Genomic DNA, 20,216 nt, shown 5'->3' with positions numbered 1-20,216 from the left:
CGTTCTGGAAGAAGGGTGAGATTTCCAGAACATTTAAACGACTATTGCACGTAAGGCACTTCTCGACATTGCATATTATTTTTTAAAAAAAAACAATTTTAATATGCTTATATATTTTTATTTCTATTTAAAAAAAAACAAAACAAAAGAACAATTTTTTAATGCTATTACGTGTTCATGAGTTTATTTTCCATTTTTTTTCTCTGACATTGTGCTTTTACACACATACGAGTGTATTTCGACATGCACTTACATTTTATTTTTTCTTTTCCAGGACGGCTGGAAAAGAACGATGACGTTTATGAGGATCCGAAATTTTCATTGTACATTTTCTTTTTTTGCTATGTTGAACCTCCGTCCCATATAGTAAGGAAAGACGACCAGACGCTGCTAAATTTAGTAAGCTATCAGAAGAGTGTTTACCAACGACAAACTCGTTGGGTTTAAACTTCTGGCTGGCCACGTCTTAGGGTCGTCACTGCCCCACTAGGGGGGGAGTGATCTGTAGCGGTAAATAAATCCCCAAAATAAATAGCACTAAGTTTTCGACATTGGATGCTGACCATATGTTTTAGTGGACTCACCTAGCTGAAGGCGCTCGGTCAGGCATCCGCACCAGATCACGTGTGGTAACGCCGTGCTCAACATCAACCGCAATCGCTAGCCAGATTAGATCAGAGAATTCCGATATATTGGTCATCGCCAAATATACTCTTCCGGTCTCCTCGACTCTGTCTTTTGATTTCTCTTGGTGGGAACGAAATATATTAGGTGTTACTGGTAGAAGCGTTGTCAAACACTGAATACCTGTGACATCATCAATATCTTCGAACTTCCTCGCTTCTGTCTTTTGATTTCACTTGGTGGGTACGCTTCATATTAGGCGTTACTGGTAAAAGCGTTGTCAAACTCTGAATACCTGTGGCATCTTCATACTCTTCGCCGATGACATAAAAATTTAGAGACCTATACACAGTATGTTGGATAGGATAGTATTACAGAATGATCTTAGCTCATTGGTGGTATGGTTGGAAAGGTGGTCACTAGAAGTAAATCCTAATGAGTGTAGTGATGCACTAAATAACTATGATGAATCGTATAACTATACAATATATGGATTCGTGCTACCCAAAGTAAGAAACTATAAAGATTTAGGAGTCATATTAAGCAATGATCTCAAAACGACTGGTCACTGTAAGGCTGTTGCTGCGAAAGGCTATGGAGTATTATGGTCTATTCGTAGGTCTTTCCAGTATTTAGATGACGAGATTTTTAAATAACTATACCCGATTTATGTGCGACCACATTCGGATCATGGAATTCAAGCAGCGGGTTCTTGTTTCAAGTATGAAGCACAGATGCTGGAAAGAGTCGGACGACGATGTACTAAGATGGTACAAGGTCAATCCGGCCTATCTTATGAAGACAGACTGAGACACCTTAACTTATTTCCGTTATCCTACCGTAGAATACGGGGTGATCTATTATTGACTGATCGTATACTGAGCGATGACCTTGGTATTAACATGTCTTATCTTTTACTTCCGTCTAGGACTGATCATTTGAGAGGACATTCGAAGAAAGTTCAAAAACCGAGATCAAATTGTTTACGTCTGGAGTTTTGTTCCTCGCGCCGGGTAGTGAATTACTGGAATTCTCAACCGAAACACGTAATATCAGCACCTTCTGTTAATACATTCAAAACGAGGTTAGACCTCCACAGTATTACAAACTGCAAGGATTAATATGGGTCGATAGACTTCCTAAGACTGACAAGGAACTTCCTAGTTGGGCGTCAACAAACAGCAAGGGTAAACTCAAAGTTGTCTAGCTAGGAAAGTGTGCTTGGCAGGGTGCTGTAAGGCACAGTTTGGGAGACAGTGTTGTTTCTCCTGTATGTAAATGACCTTCCTAGTCTCCTATCATCATCGGTTTTGTCGTATGCTGACAATGTCAAGATATGGAGAGCTATAAAAAGTGAAGGTGATAGTTTAAAACTGTAGTAAGTGAACAGCTCCACTAGTTTTAAAAGAAGAGCTACTATCTGAACAACTTAAAGATAAGGAAAAATCAGTTAACATTCGTTGTGTACCGAGACCTTAGACAACTATATGCCTTTTGGCGCTGTATTCTACCTTCCCGCAACAAGCGGTTAGCACGACTGTCATTATAGTAATTTATCAGCAATAAGCAATACGGTAAGATAAAAACGACCTTTGATTCAAAATTGTTAACTGATTCGCTGAGCCACTACCTTTGATTAGGCAGTTACGGTTAGTTAGAAGCTAGTTGAGCTGAGAATTTATACGTATCTCAATCTTCCTATCTTGGAGTTTTCCCAAAAATCCAATGGTCTTCCCCAAAGTTTCGGGAAATGACACAAACCCACCGAAATTTCCGCAAAACGAATAACGCATTTCTCGTTTACTACTTTTAGGGAGGCTGAGTTATCTTTTTTAAAGTGATTGTTTACAGGTGTTGTTAGCTAAACAACAGTGGTTTAGACCACTGTTTTTCGTTTATTTATTCACTATTGATAATTTTGGTAATATTTTTGAACTTTTATTGTTCTCTGTAAAGTTATTTTTTTGGATGCTTTATTGTGACAGGGTTACGGATCTGTTTTAAATATGGCGGAGAATCTAAGTACTATTCTTTCTGAAATCACTACTTGCAAATCACCAAAAGAAGCTACTGAAAAGTTTGTTGCAAAATAAACTAAAAATTTTGATTTTCTTGCAGGTTTTCAAACTTGCTCAAATCTCTTCCTCAGTCTTCCGATAGTTTACTAGCTGATATAACTACAATCGTCAACACAAGTAGTAACATTTTACCTATTATTGGTTACAGTTTCTCAGGATATGGTGACAGTTATAGCGGCCAGGAAGTTTTGTGATGAACTTATAAACTTTGTGAATCAAGTTCCTGATAATTCTTTAGCGATTAGTGCATTGCAAATTCTACTTTCTCGAATGCAGTCAAGAAATATTGCTTTTGAATCTCAAGTAGGTTTTTGTATTTTACAACTTAAAAATAATTGTAGTTGGTTGAACTACGTGATTCACTGTCTAAGCGATTAGAAGCTGTGGGAAACCTTCGTGAAGCCGCTACTGTTTTGTCTGATATACCATTAGAGAGTGGACAACGGTAAGTGATTTTTGCGCATCCAAGTTTGTGAATAGTTTGGTGTTTAATGTAGATGCTCGTTTCTCTGAACTGGACAGATGTATGTATGAATATAAATTCATTCAAAAGTGTTTTGTAGTTAAACAATCTAAATTGGTCAGGTGATACGATGTAGTAGGATATAATATTAAAGACGATGGCTTTTTTGTTTCTGTTTGAACGATAAACTTAGTGTTTTGCATACATAAACCACTATTCATACAAGTAGATTGAACTTTTTGTTTCTTCCTTATCCTGGTTTTGTACATACAGAAATTTAAATCCTAGTTTCTCACTACTGTCAATTTATCATGGTTTCATTGATTTTGAAACCGATTGCTTTTGATTACAAGTGTAGTTTTTATCTTTCTTAGCTTCCATATTTGCACATTATCTTACTGGAATATTGTTATTTAACTTGTTTCGGATCTTAATTACCTCAAGTGGTGTCCGGCAAAACTGTCCACTATCTCCATTTTCGTTCATTTTCATCAGAAACTTACTGCTGGAAATAACGTCCTTGTCGACTGGATTTTCGGGGATTGATCCCCTACCAAGAGGTCCACTTATTGACTTGGAGTACGCAGGTGATATAATCCTGTATGGTGAAGATGCTGATAAAATACAGTCTTTTTGTAGCGTTGAGAAACTTTCAGAATGTTTGGGATGCGTTTCTACCCCTCCAAATGCAAGTTGTTGCTTCAAGACTGGCCTGCGTTAACACCTGAAATAAGGATAGGGAGTGAAGCAGTCGAACGCGTCGATAACTCCACTTATCTTGGAAGTCTGAACAACTGTAATGTGTTGTTGTCCGACCAAATTTCTATACGGATTCAAAAAGCTCGTTTGGCTTTTGCCAACTTAAGTCACCTATAGTGGAGGTGAGATATCCGTCTATCAATTAAGGGATGAGTATACTGCGCAGCAGTTCGTTTTGGCTTTACGATTACGAAACGTGGCCATTAAAGGTAGAGGGTACTCGTAAGTTACTAGTATTTGATTACAGATGTCGTAGAAATAATGCTCGCATCTTCTGGGATCGCCGGGTAAGTAATAGTGAGGTTAGACGCATAGTATTAGGGAATGATGGTAAATCAGTTGACAACGTTGTGTATCTTCATCGACTGAGATGGTTGGGCCACGTATTGCGTATGTCCAACAACCGACTACCACTACGTACAGTGCTGGAGACGGTTAGGGCGGTCAATCCAAATGTGGCATCAATCCACAAAGTCACTAACTTCTGGTTTAAGTCATGTTGGTAGATGCAGACTACTTGGTTGGGGTCCGCGTGACTATCATAACCAATGGTTAGAGACTGAGTGACATGGCTCAGAATCGATCACAATGGCGTGCGTGTATACACTCTTTATCCTCCTTTAAACTGTGAGATTAAAGTTGCTTTATACTTTTCTTTCTATGGAATCCAGTGTCCATCTTGTTGTGTTAATGAGGTATGGCAACTTGGACCGATGCATATATGTGCCTGGTCCTACGTTGTAGCTGACTGACTTCTATCGACTAATTCTTCCTCCCTGTATCATATCGTTGTATGAAATCATTTTTTGCAATCACTGACGTAACTGCCTCTATGAATTTGATTATCTTGGTGTACTAAGGAGTACTGACAACTTGGACCGATGAATATATGTGCCTGGTCCTGGTTGTAGCTGACTGACTGACTTCATTTATTTACTAACATATAATTATCATTAGACTTTAACTCCTGACTCTTCGGCCAGAAAATTTCTGCGTCTTTCGCTATTGGTTGTTCTTTTTTTAACTTCTGTTTATTCATCTGAAATTGTAACTAATCTATAAATTTTCATAATCGAATCCCATCAAAACAAGATCTGTTTGAGAAACTAAATTGTTGGATCCATTTGTGAAAAACGGGCGGTTTACAACGACTAACTGCAATGTACAAGGTTTTTTGAAATTTGTATATACTTAACAGCCTTAGTGTTCTTTATTTTCAAAAATTCCTTGCGAAGATATTTAGTCATTAAACTTGTCAAATATATTTGTAATATTCCCATATTGTAAATTTAGAACAACATATATAAGCGAACAATATTGTTTTCGATTAGATCCTCATCAGGCTTTACTCTAATATACAGTAATATTTATATGCAACATATACGAAATTATTAAACCAATCAAGGTAGTTTATAAGTCAATGATAACAATGGAAAAGATTACATAATAAGTAAAATGTGAAAAGTACAAATTGATGGTGTGACAACAGGTGCATTAGTTTTTGATAAGCAATAATAATAAAGGTTCAAATCAATGTTACATAATCTGAAATAGGTCAATGATTAGAAAAATATAGAAACTGAGATAACAATTATAAAATTATAATCAGAATGGGTTTTGTGGAGATTTTTTAGAAATTTCACAGATTGAAATCATGAGTCAGTTGAAACTAGACCACCATTGAAAACCTGGAAGCACTGGACGGCCGTTTCATCCTAGTATGGGACTCCTCAGCAGTGCGCATCCACGATCCCGCACCACGTGGGGCTCGAACCCAGGACCTACTGGCTTCGCGCGCGAGCACTTAACCACTAGACCACTGAGCCGGCATCCAACGGTGTTAATGTCTAACTTCAACCAATCCACGAAGTTGCGCCACCGTACACCATTGTCTTCAGTGAGTTCCTATCTCACAACAGACCTGGTTGAACTCCACTGGTAACGGCTTCTCACTAGAACTTCGGGAGTTTTTCCTGAAGTCAGTCAGTGGAGTTCAACCAGGTCTGTTGTGAGATAGGAACTCACTGAAGACAATGGTGTACGGTGGCGCAACTTCGTGGATTGGTTGAAGTTAGACATTAACACCGTTGGATGCCGGCTCAGTGGTCTAGTGGTTAAGTGCTCGCGCGCGAAGCCAGTAGGTCCTGGGTTCGAGCCCCACGTGGTGCGGGATCGTGGATGCGCACTGCTGAGGAGTCCCATACTAGGATGAAACGGCCGTCCAGTGCTTCCAGGTTTTCAATGGTGGTCTAGTTTCAACTGACTCATGATTTCAATCTGTGAAATTTCTAAAAAATCTCCACAAAACCCATTCTGATTATAATTTTATAATTGTTATCTCAGTTTCTATATTTTTCTAATCATTGACCTATTTCAGATTATGTAACATTGATTTGAACCTTTATTATTATTGCTTATCAAAAACTAATGCACCTGTTGTCACACCATCAATTTGTACTTTTCACATTTTACTTATTATGTAATCTTTTCCATTGTTATCATTGACTTATAAACTACCTTGATTGGTTTAATAATTTCGTATATGTTGCATATAAATATTACTGTATATTAGAGTAAAGCCTGATGAGGATCTAATCGAAAACAATATTGTTCGCTTATATATGTTGTTCTAAATATATTTGTATCAAACTTATAGTTTTGTGTGTTGGTTTATCAGCAGATTATTAAATGCATTCAGCATATGTGCGTTGGAATTAGTTTACTGTATTCTCAGCAAGCTGCCTTTAATTCTTTCTGTGAAAGTCAACTATTTGTTTTAGGTGATTTTTTTCTCAAAGCATCCACTTTAGCTTCTATGTAAATTCACTGGCATACTTAGAAGAGAAAACGTAGTTTTTTTTTAAATAATTGGTAACCACCAATTCTAGAGTCGACTCATTTCCTTCATTGTCAAACATTTAAAGCAATAGTATGTAGTGACAATATAACATCGATGTATAATATAATGTTTGATCCCACAAATCAAATATATTTTGCAGTTTGTGCGTAGGTACTTCATTTGGTTAACATCCTAACGATCTGCTGTACATTTTAAAAACATCAATTGATGGCTTTTTCAATAAACACTGAAGTCTCCATCTAGTACATTGTTAATATATTTCAGCATGTTAGCATTTCATTCGGTGTATATCTTTTCTTCATAAACGATGCCATGAAATTTGTCGATTCCTACTATTTGTGTTTTTCGAAATGACATTTTAAATAGAGTCTATGGAGTAAATTATAAATTGGACATCTATTTGAGAATAGCGGAATATTTCTTGAAAATTCATGAAATTCAAGAAGCTGAAGTTTTTGTAAATCGGGCATCTTTGCTGCAACCGGAATGTCAGAATCAGCAACTGTTGGTTCGGTACAAAGTGAGTTTAGAAATAAATTTTTATGACTATCCTTACAATCATAACATAATCAAGTTTTGTTTGAAAGAGTATTTGTGGATAGTCAAATAATATTGGAAAGGCTCAAACTCGTGTCTTAATTTTCAAGATTTTTTGAGTTCTCAAATAAAACATCTTTGTATATAATTTATCGTCAGAGATTAGTTGTCAGTTTATTCGATTTCGTCATTCTCAAACTTAATTTTTCACTGAATAAGCATTTCGTACCGCAAACATAATAGTGTCTGACATGAACTTACGAATAAGATATCTCTACTTCCCACTTCGTTTTCAATATGTACCATACATTCTGTTGAATATATTTAAGCTGTTAGACCTCTCCAAAAATTCACAACTTTAAGATGTGGTTGATTGGTAAACTTACTACTATTGCCCCTAGTGAAGGAGTATAGGCCGCCCAACAGCATTCTCTATCCAACTATGTCCTGGATAATCCTTCCCAGTTGCAATTCATCCTTTTCATGTCTGCTTTCGAATGCTGGTACGGTGTTCTTTGGTCATCCTCTTTTCCATTTCCATTCAGGTTTCCAATTTAGCACTTGCTTTGTCATGCAGTTTGGTGGTCTCCGTAATGTATATCCTATCCACTTCCTACGTCTCTTCCAGATTTCCTCCTCATCTGGAAGCTGATTTGTTCCCTCCCACAGTAGTCTGTTACTAATAGCATCCGGTCAACGGACATTGAGTATCTTACGTAGACAATAGTTTATAAATACTTGTACCTTCTTGATGATGATTGTGGTAGTTCTGGAAGTTTCAGCTTCGTACAGTAGGACTAACTATCTTGACGTTCGTATTGAAGATACTCCCTTTGATGTTGGTTGATAGACAGTTGTTTTGAGTTGCATATGTTGTTCAACTGTAGGAATGTTGTAATTACTTTGCCGATCCTCGCCTTTACGTCTGCATCAGATCCTCCTTGTTCATCGATGATGCTGTCCAGGTACGTGTAGGTTTTCACATCTTTGTGAGCTTCTCCGTCAGTTGTGATTGTGTTTGTGTTCCCTGCGTTGTATTTGAGGATGTTGCTTTTTCTCTTGTGTATGTTGAGGTCTACTACTGCAGAGGCTGCTGCTGCTACAATGTTTATATTCTGTGCTTCCCGTTCGATTTGGAGATCTTCACAATCCAGTCAACCACCAGAAAAAAGAAGAATACGAAGAGTAGGCAGCCTTGTTTGACTCCGGTCCTTTTATTTTTGCTTTTATTTGAACACATAAATATTGGTACAAGGGGGGCACCAAATACATATGCGCCACACAAGTCACTTGATTTGTGTGGGGGCTGGGCTACTGCCCGGGTGCCCAAACCAAAGCAGGTAGTTTTCTTATGGGGTCACACCCGGAGCCTTCTACCTAAAGATCTGATCCACAAGGCAGTGGAGCATCGTAAGGAGATGCAGTCCCATGGTAGCCGGTGACTGACGATTGATTCATACGTCATTCGTTCCTTCAGGATACTGGAGCCCATGTGCACCATTGGTTTGGAATGAGGGTTTTCCAACTCACCTAGATTGACTCTCCGTGTCCACTAACCCGGTTAAATCGCCGGAAATTCGCTTTTCGCCCTCCATTCCGTAAACAACACCCCCACCACGAGAAGGCAGTGAGTAGGACTTCCCTGCCAGAGGCTATATACGCGTGGTCATGTGAGAGCATTTCGAGAGGGAGAGCGGACTCTCCCCACCCTCGACCGTACCAGGGCATTTGCAGATAAAGTTTTCGCCTTCTACTCCGGCCCTTACTTGGAATGCGTCTGTCATCTGTCCTTCATGCACGGCTTTGCAGTGTAGTCCGTCATATCAATTCCGGGTGATGTTGACGATCTCCTCAGTTAATCACTGCATGGTGTCGAAGTATGTTCCTCAAGGTTCACCTATGCACACTGCCAAATGCTTTCTCATGGTCAAGGACGTCGATGTATAGTGACGAGTTCCATTTAACCGATTGTTCAGCGATGGTCCGTAGTGTCGCGATTTGTTCTGTACACGACCGATCTTTACGGAATCCAGCCTGTTGATCTCGAAGCTGGATGTCTACTGAATCTTTCATCCGGTCCAGCAACACTCTGTTGAAAAATTTTCTTGGTACTGATAGCAGTGTGATGCCTGTGTACTTTTCACATTTGCTCAAATCTCCTTCCTTTGGTATATTGATGAGGTGTCTTTCCAGTCTATCTGTGGCACCTATTCTTCTCAAATCTTCTTGAATAAAACTTGGAGCTATCATTGCTAGCTCTTCCACGTATTTCTGCTTGTCAGCTCTGATGCTCATCTCTGTAGTGTGACGCGGTGAGACGCATGTAACTTTTTGTATGCGCTTGTGTGGGAATATTGTGCCACCTATAACCATTTTTTCGAATGCACGCATACACGTTCTCGTTCCTTTCTCCTAGTCCATGTTGTCCCATGATATCTTCATAACTGTCACTGTCCATTCCGACTTTGGCGTTTAGGTCTCCTATCAGGATAGTCAGGTCCCTTCTTGAGCACTTCACTATAATCGATTGCTGTCTCTCGTAAATCTGGTCTTCATCGTCTTGAACGAGGAGTAACATCCACAATAATTTTCTTCCCTGATAGCAGGACTAAATGTCATCGTACCATCTTTTGGGTGACTAAGTGGGAGATCCTATTACTTTCGTCTCCACTGGAGAATTCTATAAGTTTCAAGTTTTAATCTCAAAGTGTCTGTGCGAATCGTCGTGCAAGTTTTTTCATATTCTGCTTTAAATAAATGTTTTTCAGTTATCATTTCAAGTGTTCATTGTCGTCGTCACAACTTCGTATAATCCAATTGGTTTCTTTGCTCGAACATCTTGCTGTTTCAAGAATAAAGTGATAGTTGAAGCGCTCATAGGAGATGATTGTTTCAAGGATAAATAATTAATTTGCCCAATCGATGATGTGTAAGAAATTGGGATTGAAGGAATAATGAGGTAATGGAAATGAGAGATAGGGATAATTACTGATTATGTAGCAATGACAATCGTGGTCATTTATGAGACATACATCGGACACAGCTTGCCGAAGAGCGGTATGGCAACCCACGGGGGAATGCGTGTTTGTCAAGTCTCTTAAAGTTATCCACTGAGGAGGGTGGGATCAGTTTGACTGAAAGCGCATTCCAAACTAGGGTAGCTCCCACTGAGCGAAATTCAGAGCGTGCTCTAATGGCTTATCTCTTGGTACGAAAAGGATTGCGGGTGATTTTTCTAAGATTTTGTTCTGAAAGAAGATTCTTCAACTCGGAGGACAGAGTTTAAATGGTTTGAATTTTTTATTCTGGTTAGCGTTTTTTAGCAAGGTTTTTTTATCCAAGATGAGGTTGCCGTCCCCACTCCCGATCCTCCTCTGTGTGGGCTTCGGACCGACAGTAACGCTATAAGAACTACAAGCGGAGTTGATTGGTTGGTAGTCATGTATTGCTTCAACTTTTTACTATAAATATATATGATACACAGAGAAAATCAACTGATGTAATAGTAAGCTAAAGAATTCAGTTTATATGTTGTAATATATACAATATGTTTTTCATTGTCCACTAGATCGTTTATTTCCCTTATCGTTATTTAAAATTTATCTTAGATAGCCTATGCACATTTATTGGATTTAAAGCAAAAATTCCTCGAAGCTGGTCAACGTTATGCTGAATTGTCCATAAGATTTCCATGGCTTGATGATTCCGAGCGTTTGGCCTTTATAGAACGTGCGTTAGCAGCTGCCTTACTTTCAAGTGCTGGTCAACAACGTTCTAGATTATTAGCTACTTTATATAAAGATGAACGGTGCCAAACTTTCGATGCCTATCCAATTTTAGAAAATATGTAAGTTCACTTTACAGTGTTCACATTAAATGTTATGTCGATTATTAAGTAGGAAAGAATAATTTATATCTCTATCTGATGAAGTCTATAAACTTTTCTTATCAATCAAACACTGACTAGACCTTGTTACTTACACGGGATGATCATACTAACAGTCAATTAGTTTTTCACCTCGTTTAGCTGATTTAAAAGACTTTTAAACTAAAAAATACCGAATTTTATTTGGATAATGTGTTTTTTTAGTTAAAGAATGATTATTTTATTATTCACAATTCAAGCTTGTTGTGTGCCGGGGATACTAGATCCCCAGAAATCACTTGGTAAACGTTTTGTATTTGTAATTTTATTTTAGGAATTTAAGTTTCTCGTTTTCGCGCCAAAATCGTTCAGTTTTACCTTCAGCTTGTATTCCCCACTTGGAAGGACCCTACATGCTATTGGTTCGTTGTCTCTTTTATTACGCTATTTTGTGATGTTTCCCAAGGACCTTTTTATATTGTATATATACGTTTGAGTTGTGTGCTTGGTTTGTCCGGTCTTCAGACTGCTTGTGTAATATACCTTTTACTCATCTGAACCTGGTCTTCTTTCTGGCTAGCAGGGCTGGGGAGCCCATTTATGCTCTGGCACAGCCGAGGGTGGGGAGAGTCCGCTCTCCCTCTCGAAATGCTCTCACATGACCACGCGTATATAGCCTCTGGCAGGGAAGTCCTACTCACTGCCTTCTCGTGGTGGGGGTGTTGTTTACGGAATGGAGGGCGAAAAGCGAATTTCCGGCGATTTAACCGGGTTAGTGGACACGGAGAGTCAATCTAGGTGAGTTGGAAAACCCTCATTCCAAACCAATGGTGCACATGGGCTCCAGTATCCTGAAGGAACGAATGACGTATGAATCAATCGTCAGTCACCGGCTACCATGGGACTGCATCTCCTTACGATGCTCCACTGCCTTGTGGATCAGATCTTTAGGTAGAAGGCTCCGGGTGTGACCCCATAAGAAAACTACCTGCTTTGGTTTGGGCACCCGGGCAGTAGCCCAGCCCCCACACAAATCAAGTGACTTGTGTGGCGCATATGTATTTGGTGCCCCCCTTGTACCAATATTTATGTGTTCAAATAAAAATAATAAGCAGGACTGGGACGCACTGGAGTAGTTTAGCTTGTCTCGTCGTTGTGTTGCTTATCCTCCATCCTATTCGCCTATTTAAGTGATCTCGTAATCTCTTCAAACAGCATCATGGTCGAAGTACATTCTAAGATCATATAAACATTTTTCGTCTGGAAAATGCACGCATATTATCATAAGCTGCTATAGCTTCGTTTGTGAACCACTTCATTGCATTGTGTGCATCTAAAAACAGCAATGCCATTGGAGCATATGACTTATTTGATAGTGACTGGCAATGTATATTAGGTTCACTATGATTTATCTCCTATCCCGACTAACAGTTGGAAAGTGAACCAAGGCGTATAAACACTGAAGAGGTTCGTTAACCGCTGCTATCAATAGTAGTTACAGTCGGTTTTTAGAGAATTCGTTTGTTTGAGGATCAAAAATTCCTAAAGGTAATTTTGGTTTTTTGACGAGTAGTCCAAAGTCTTCATTCTTAGCAAATCTTGGTTAGTTGTTTGGAAAACTAGGCGTTTCTAAAAGGTATCTTGTATTTTACTATTCAAGAATTGACTTGGTCCTTACTAACGTATACAGATAACAGCTGTCACTTTACTAAGCAGTGGGCTAAAATTGAAAGTAGTCTTTCTGTTGTATCTGATGGTCGTACTCCCCCGATCGATCTTTCAATTTCTTTAATTGTATGGATAATATTCTAATGCTACATTGTCTTTTCAAAGTCACTCGGGAATTGACTATATACGTGCATCTTGTGAAGTAATATTGCTTTTAATCTGAAAGCAAACAGTTAGTGTTGTTGCCCTTTTATCTATATATTTGCCGTTCAATATTTGTCCGGTAAGATGCAGTAGAGAATAAAGCTGATGTTGAAACACTGACAAATGTGATAGGCTAGTCATTGCCAAAATTTAACACTTGGTAGGTTTTTTTAAGGAAAGTTTCCACAACAGGTTAAAATTAAGTGGAGAACCACTTAAACGCAAGGGATATGGGATATTCGTTTCATTCTAGTTTGAAGATTTTCCACAGTTTGAAGAAATTACCATAAATACGAAATTGATTTATAACCAGGTTGTTTGTAAATGTCTTTAGTTCTCACTTAGACGGAAGTGAAACTCAATAAATCGTTCACTATTACATTTAGTTATTTGCAGAATGATCCCATTTTAAAATAGTTTGCATAAGTTTCCAATATATGCAACAGTTAATAATGTTGACTATAGAAATAATATCGTTTAAAAAGCTGTTTACAGATTTAGTAATGAACACTTATGTTTCAAAATAATACACTAGTTCAAACAACAATTAGGAAGTTTGTAATTAACTGAGTCCGTATATTGTGTTGACACTTCCTGTTATAATATGATGAAGTGAATTTCTGATAGTCTTTTATCTGAACGGGTGGTGTAATGCTTTTTTATCCTCTCTGAATTGATCTATTCCCAGTTGTATTTATTTGTGATCAGTATTTCGTTATGCTTGAATTCGATAGTCATATGTATCTTATTCCTAATGTGGATTAATGTTCAGAGCAAAGTGCATACCTAACAGTTATCCGTTCATACTACGAAATATTTTGAACTAAGTTGTCGAGCTGTACTAGTCACTTTTTAGTGATTTGTGTTTCTAGCATTCTGTAGTATATTAGTTTGACATTCTTTGGATTAAAAATAGTAATTGGTATCTTGGTAATAATGCATTCTTGAAGATATAAATTTCGGGTTCAACTTTTTATAAGAATACTACTTCATTGAAGTGCAGTAGACGACCAGTTCCCAAATGGGTTAAAAATGTCCTAGTGGTTGCTAAGTATCATGCAATTTCGTTTTTGGTATGTATTCAAAAAGCTTATTCCTTTCTTTTGCTCACTTAAGTAATAGATAGGGTGTCTATCAAAGGGTAAGTATATTGTACACTAGTCTGCTGTTTTACTTCATAATTTCGAAACGTCACCTCTGAGAGTGTAAAACATGTGTGGGTTTCTAGTATATGGTGTTTTTAAAGTATCCCATCTTCATTGTAAAACGACCAAGTTAATACTTCTGAGTTTAGGCGTAGGATACTACATAAAGATGGTAATTCAGTTGATGGATATGTATTATACACATCTATTCACTGCCTACTTTGATGTGCGATGCTGGATTGGATAACAGTGGGTTGAAAGGAAGCCAGAGGTGTCCAAAAAAGATATTGCATCGATCCATTAAGTCATTAACTGTGGGTCGGGGTCGTTAGGAGTGATTCAGACTTCCTGTTTTGGAGTTGTGATCTATGGTTGCAGACACTTGGTGATCTAACTCAATTTGCAGTATTATTTCGTAACTTTTATTACATCAGTTCATTCTTTTTCGAACCCTATTCTCTTTATTAGGCAATTTTCATCATGATAAACATCATTACTTCCTTTTCTTTTCTATAGATCTTATTAATTTCATCTGACTTTGATGTGGTGTAGAAACTTGAGTTGATACATACTTGTACGTTGCTCATGGATACTTGTTATGTGCACGAAGTGTATATGCCAACAAAATCAAATTGATTCACTTCTATTAAAATTGCAACCTCAAATCTATATGTACCTGTGTAAAATTTATATTGTCTGATAATGTCCCACAATATCCATTGTTAAAATAATTTGTTCGTTCATTTATTGGATTTTATTTAGGTTTATGGGACGTTTAATCAATCGTTCATCACTCTCCAGTTTGGAGCCTTTGCTTAAGAAATATTATCCTCATTTATTACAGTCTTCATTACAAGATTTTTCGGGAATAACTTCAAGTATTCAAGATCGGTCGGGGAAATTGTCATCCATAACTTCATCTTCTGTACAAAAACTGCTTGAACGAGCTTTAATTGAACATAACATGTTAGCTGCCAGTCTAATCTATAATAATATCAGTTTGGAGAATTTAGGTCTTCTTTTGGAAATATCTGCAAGTGAGGTTGGTAATTCAAAATTGCTTTTAATATAATTTCCTGTATTATTATTGTTATTTAAAAATAGTTCCTGCAGATTTTAAGGGCTAAAGCGATGTAGGAGTGTTTACGTGATTAGATTTTTGGGACAAATTATTCGTATCTTTTGTATAGATAGTCTTTCATTTGTTTGACAGTTGTACTACTCATCATTCGAAGTAGTTGATTTTTTTCAATATACAATCCCACACCTGTGACCTGAAAATCTAATCCATGACCCAATTGTACTACATCAAAAGATTCATGCTGATGAGTTACTGTTGATTGAAATAGGTTCATACACAATTGGGTATCTTAGATCTTATATTTAAGATAGGCATAAAATCGGGGTTTCCCAACCTTCTTAAATGTACTCTTCGTATTCAGGAAAACACTTTCGATACCTAACATCTTACTTTACCGTGTGTAAAACACCATTACTATGTGAGTGCAATAAATTAAATTTCTCTTTCAAAGTCTATAATGTATGCCATAAAGAAAGAGAAAACTTTACTGTTGATCTAATCGCAGTATTGTATATTGTTACATATCAATCTTAAATGCAAGGAAAAGATTTTTCAAAGGATATCTAAACTAATCAATAAATACAAATTAAGTTTTTCCCCAACATTATTTGTATTCTTGTAAATTTTACGATAAAAATTGTCTTTATAATGATTTCCTTACCCCTTGATTAGTACGTTAACCTCATTTGTTATTTATTGTCGAATCCATTCTTGTTGATACAATCCATTCTATCCTTCTATAGACATACATTTTCCATATAACTATATATACGAATGTACAGCTTAAGTAAATGATTTAGTCGAAAAGAAAATTTTCTTCGCTGAATTCTCTTTTTCTTATTCAATGACACTATGGGTTATTTTAATTATCCAAATTAATTATTCTAAAATAAATATAACAGGTTACAGTTCAGTTAACGACAAATACTAGTGGTTGTGTAATTGAATTCTGTGCATAGTGTCACTCTGGTGATGTATTAAAATGTTTGTTTAATCTATAAAGTATAGATATTTCTAAGCTCATGATTAAATTGTGGAATGTATTAAATATTTATTTTCGTGGCTAAAGTTTTATCTAATTAATTCTTGTCTCAAACTACCACATAGTAATAATAATAATAATATCCATGATTTTGTATCTACTGAATTGTCATTGTTTTTTTAATATATTAGTTTTCCATATAGACAGTTAGTTAGGTGAAATATCTTGTGGACAATTCCTGTATTTGAATGTAAGGCAATAAAGCATTAAGGTAATCCAATACAGATTTTCCTATCAATGTTTATGCATAATGCAAAAAAAGATAAACCTATCTGTTAGCTTGATATTTGTCTCAGGAACATGAGATTATTTCCTTCTAAATGTATTTTTGTGACTATCTCTTGTTGTAGTTCATGAAATCTATGCATTCCTTTTTTGACAGTTTAAATGGAATGATCTAAATGATCTAAGTTCTATTATATTCCAGGAAATTGAAAATTTGTCTCATGGACGATTATGTAGCATATCACTTTTAGAAAGAAATTGATCCATAAACAAAACTGAATTGAATCGGATTTAGTTCAGTAGAATAATAAACAAACTCGATATAAACTGTTCACTTTCGAAGTTTGTTCAAGTAAACTCTTCAAGTCGATTGTGTTTTTTTTTGACTGAGCTTATTTTAATAATTTAGTTTTACAGATCAAAGTGTTGTAATGTAAGCAAAATAAGTAGTTTCTATTTTTTATTAAAAAACCACGTATTTGTCGAATTTTAGGCTGAATCTATCGCCTCTCAAATGATTAGTGAGGGAAGATTAATTGGTAAACTTGATCAAATTGATGGTGTTATTCATTTTGAAAGTACGTTTATAGTTATTTGGTCAATGGAATATAATAGATATCTACTTTATGCTTAATTGCAAATTTTGGTTGGCTGTTTTATTTTCATCCTTTTGAAATGAAATTTAATTGACTTAATTGTATTCAGCCCATCATCGGTAACCTATCTTTGATTTGTCGTGTAAGTACTGGTTTGGTTGAGATTACCTGTAACTTGATGGCCTGAAATGTCCTTTCAGCAGATCTTTTGAGTCGACGTGTTAAAATGTCACCTTCTATGGCACTTTATAGTGGTAATCTTGAAATTTCCGGTGTACGGTTGCAAAATGTTGAGTTCATTTTTAGTTGACGTATAGTAATTGTTCTCCTCCTATGTAACTCTTGTAGTAGGTGTCTTTGTTTATGTGTATGATGACATGTGTCGTTTCTATATCATGTTTCTAAAACTTCTGTCTTGTCTATATATTCTATGGTTTCCTGAATTCGCTAATGGGATTCATAATTGTCCATATTTATTAAGATTATCAACTGTAGTATATGATAGCGCCGATAACCGTTGTTAATAATCATGAGACATTTGCACACATGTGTGCCTATGCATATATAATACTCCCTTATTAAATCATGCCATAAAAGTTGCCGTTGTTATCCGACTCCAAAGATCGAGGGACACCCACTTATATAAAACGGTTCATGTGGGGCTTTTCAGTTGTTATGTTTCATCCCCTTTTTTATAGAGAAATTTACCACAGAAAATGAAAAGTCAGAGATAGGGTGTTCAAATTTTCTCGGAATTATCTTTTTTAAGGTTTAAAGTTGGAGAATGCTGGTGAGCGGCCTATGCTCCTCCACGAGGAGTAACAGGCGTACGTAAGTAAAAAGTATTGGAAAACACTGTTCCATCACAATAAGTACCATCAACATAACTACCTGTATATTTTAGCTCTCAAACTCCTATTACATTGTAAATTACAATAGTATTGTAGTGTGTACTACTGATGTCGACAGATATAATTAGTATGTATCACCAATCAAAAGTGGAATGCCTGGCAGCAGAAGGTTGGGAGGATCGAAGTAAAGAGAACGAAAACAGAGGGTGATTAATATGGAAATGAAGGAACGATAAAGTCTGAGACAATTGATGGACATCTTGCAAATGAAGTATTTACTGTATGGTTCTCAGATTTTACTAAGAGATTCCGTAATTTGGTATTCAAATACATTTGGTTGTCTCAGCCTCTGTTCTCGTCCAATGCAGTTTCATTATCCTTTAATGACCTTTGATGACAAAACTTCAAGAAATAAGCTTCATTGAGATATACCGAATAAATAAGATTATTCAGGACATATAACATCACTAATGAAACTTGGAAGTCGAAACATTTCTACCTCATTAACTAAAGGCCTAAAATGGTGATTTATTAGTTTAACTTGTCATTTATATACATCTATCAATTTAACAATAAGTTAATTATAAGTCGTCGGACTCATGTTTTTATTACGCCATGCGTACATTTCGTTATTCCTTTTATATATTTCAGGCAGAGATCCTGGTGTTTCATCTTGGAGTATGCATATTCAAAGTTTATGTACAGCTGTTAATCGTATAGTTGAAGATATTGAAGCCGCACATCCTGATTGGGTTCATTCTCATTTGAATTCCAGAATGGTTATAGATCCACCAGTGTGAAATAATTAAACATTGTTTATCTTCTGTCCTAGAACCCATCACTAATTCCCATTTATTTTTAAAAAAATATAGTTTTCGTAAATTCATTGAGCTTTGTGTTTTACTTTGGTCCTTTATTTTATCCGATAAGAAACTCCGTTTCATGTTGATTTATTATACCTGTTTCTTTTTATTCTGAATAAAATTGTATGAATCTAAATCTCGGATAATTTATTCAAATTACCAGTAACTTGAAGGTATTATTGAGAAAAATTGAGACAATCCAGCTAAATCATTGGATAATGTGACCATTTCACTAACAGTAGTAAAGATCAAAGTTTACTCAATATTTAATAAATAGTTAGTCATCAAGTTGAATTCGCTAAAAATAAATTAAATCCAATATTAATATAAAATGGTTATGAAATCAAAAAGTGACTAATACACAGTAAGCAAGTTCACTGTCTAGCTCCTGAAATAAATGACCACGTCGCTCAGTTTTTCAGCATCATTCTCCGTCATATTGTAAAATATTCCTAAGGCTCATTTGTTTCGAATAAAAAGTTTGGATTCTAGTCTCCGTTTCTTTTGTCATTTATGCAATTAGCTCCAAAACAGTAATTGAATTAGAAACTCTCATGAAACGTATATAGTACGATCCCCATATTAATTAATTGGCGTTGGCTTCATTTGAACATTTTATTTTCAAAGCCCGTATTTCTTGTACATTAATTGCAAATGGTGATTTGTGAGTATAATGTTATTAAAAGCATCATAACTCGAGATATAAAACGTTTTCGACAGTGCAAGATAAATTGTAAGAGAAATTACTGGTTGTTCAACAGGACGAAGTAATTTTAACGACACAATTATTCATCATCCCTCAAAACTATTGGACAGATATTAATATTCATTGAGAAAAATTAGTTTTGGGTCATTGTGGAAATCGTTCATGAGTTAGGTGTAAAACTTCCAATGATCACAGAAAATTTCCCAGTAAATTATTTATTTGTTTATAAAAGCGTCAACAGTAGGTTATGAAATGCGACAAAAGTTGTTTATAAATAACTGTGAGGTTGAATAGCCATTTGGGAAATATGAATGTAGAGAATGAAATAAAAATAAAGAAAGTAGAACTTGGAAACATGATAAATTTAGAGACTGGACAATTAACTTTTTTCATTTAATCTCTAGCTCCAACTGGAGATTTTCTAAGTCCTTTGTTTCGCACAGATTTCAACATTACAATTTAGCAGTGTTATTTAACTTCGGAATAGTTTTGGAAAAACGGCTGGTTGGACTTTATGACCGGTTTAAACTTCCGTCGTGATAGTCAAATACCGCTCTTGGAATAGGCTCTATTCATCCTACTAACAAGAGCGGTTTTACTTTAGTATGCAGACTGGCAGTCTGTCCCTTAATTCGTGCCAGTCAAATAA

At 36.2% G+C, this 20,216-nt stretch overlaps 1 protein-coding gene across 4 annotated transcripts; it reads left to right on the top strand.

Annotated features, from left to right (window-relative positions):
* Window positions 1-2,047: 2,047 nt before the first annotated feature.
* On the top strand, window positions 2,048-19,389 carry COPS4_1 (COP9 signalosome complex subunit 4). 4 transcript variants are annotated; one of them, XM_051212192.1, is made up of 10 exons: window positions 2,048-2,198; window positions 2,610-2,701; window positions 2,743-2,819; window positions 2,851-3,005; window positions 3,044-3,147; window positions 7,151-7,304; window positions 10,930-11,168; window positions 14,966-15,245; window positions 17,045-17,129; window positions 18,650-19,389. In XM_051212192.1, the coding sequence occupies exons 2-10, from the start codon at window positions 2,631-2,633 to the stop codon at window positions 18,796-18,798; spliced, it is 1,314 nt and encodes a 437-aa protein (XP_051072346.1). In that variant the 5' UTR covers window positions 2,048-2,198; window positions 2,610-2,630; the 3' UTR covers window positions 18,799-19,389. The 4 variants fall into 4 exon arrangements, with proteins under 4 accessions (XP_051072346.1, XP_051072347.1, XP_051072348.1 ...); XM_051212195.1 differs by having other exon boundaries at window positions 2,851-3,147; window positions 18,650-18,997; XM_051212193.1 differs by lacking the exons at window positions 2,048-2,198; window positions 2,610-2,701; window positions 2,743-2,819; window positions 2,851-3,005; window positions 3,044-3,147 and adding an exon at window positions 11,521-11,608 and having other exon boundaries at window positions 6,514-7,304.
* The last annotated feature ends 827 nt before the right edge of the window (window positions 19,390-20,216 follow it).

This window comes from Schistosoma haematobium, chromosome ZW (assembly GCF_000699445.3).
Source record: "Schistosoma haematobium chromosome ZW, whole genome shotgun sequence".
In the NCBI taxonomy this organism is placed as follows: domain Eukaryota; kingdom Metazoa; phylum Platyhelminthes; class Trematoda; order Strigeidida; family Schistosomatidae; genus Schistosoma; species Schistosoma haematobium.
This window is presented reverse-complemented; position numbering and strand designations above follow the sequence as displayed.

What these genes read in the sequence shown, in the direction of transcription:
- COPS4_1 (XM_051212192.1), top strand. Translation starts at nt 2,631, where the DNA reads ATGGCGGAGAATCTAAGTACTATTCTTTCTGAAATCACTACTTGCAAA. An exon ending in CCAAAAGAAGCTACTGAAAA is followed by an intron (nt 2,702 to 2,742) that starts GTTTGTTGCAAA and finishes ATTTTCTTGCAG; the next exon opens with GTTTTCAAACTTGCTCAAAT. An exon ending in TGGAAATATCTGCAAGTGAG is followed by an intron (nt 15,246 to 17,044) that starts GTTGGTAATTCA and finishes GTCGAATTTTAG; the next exon opens with GCTGAATCTATCGCCTCTCA.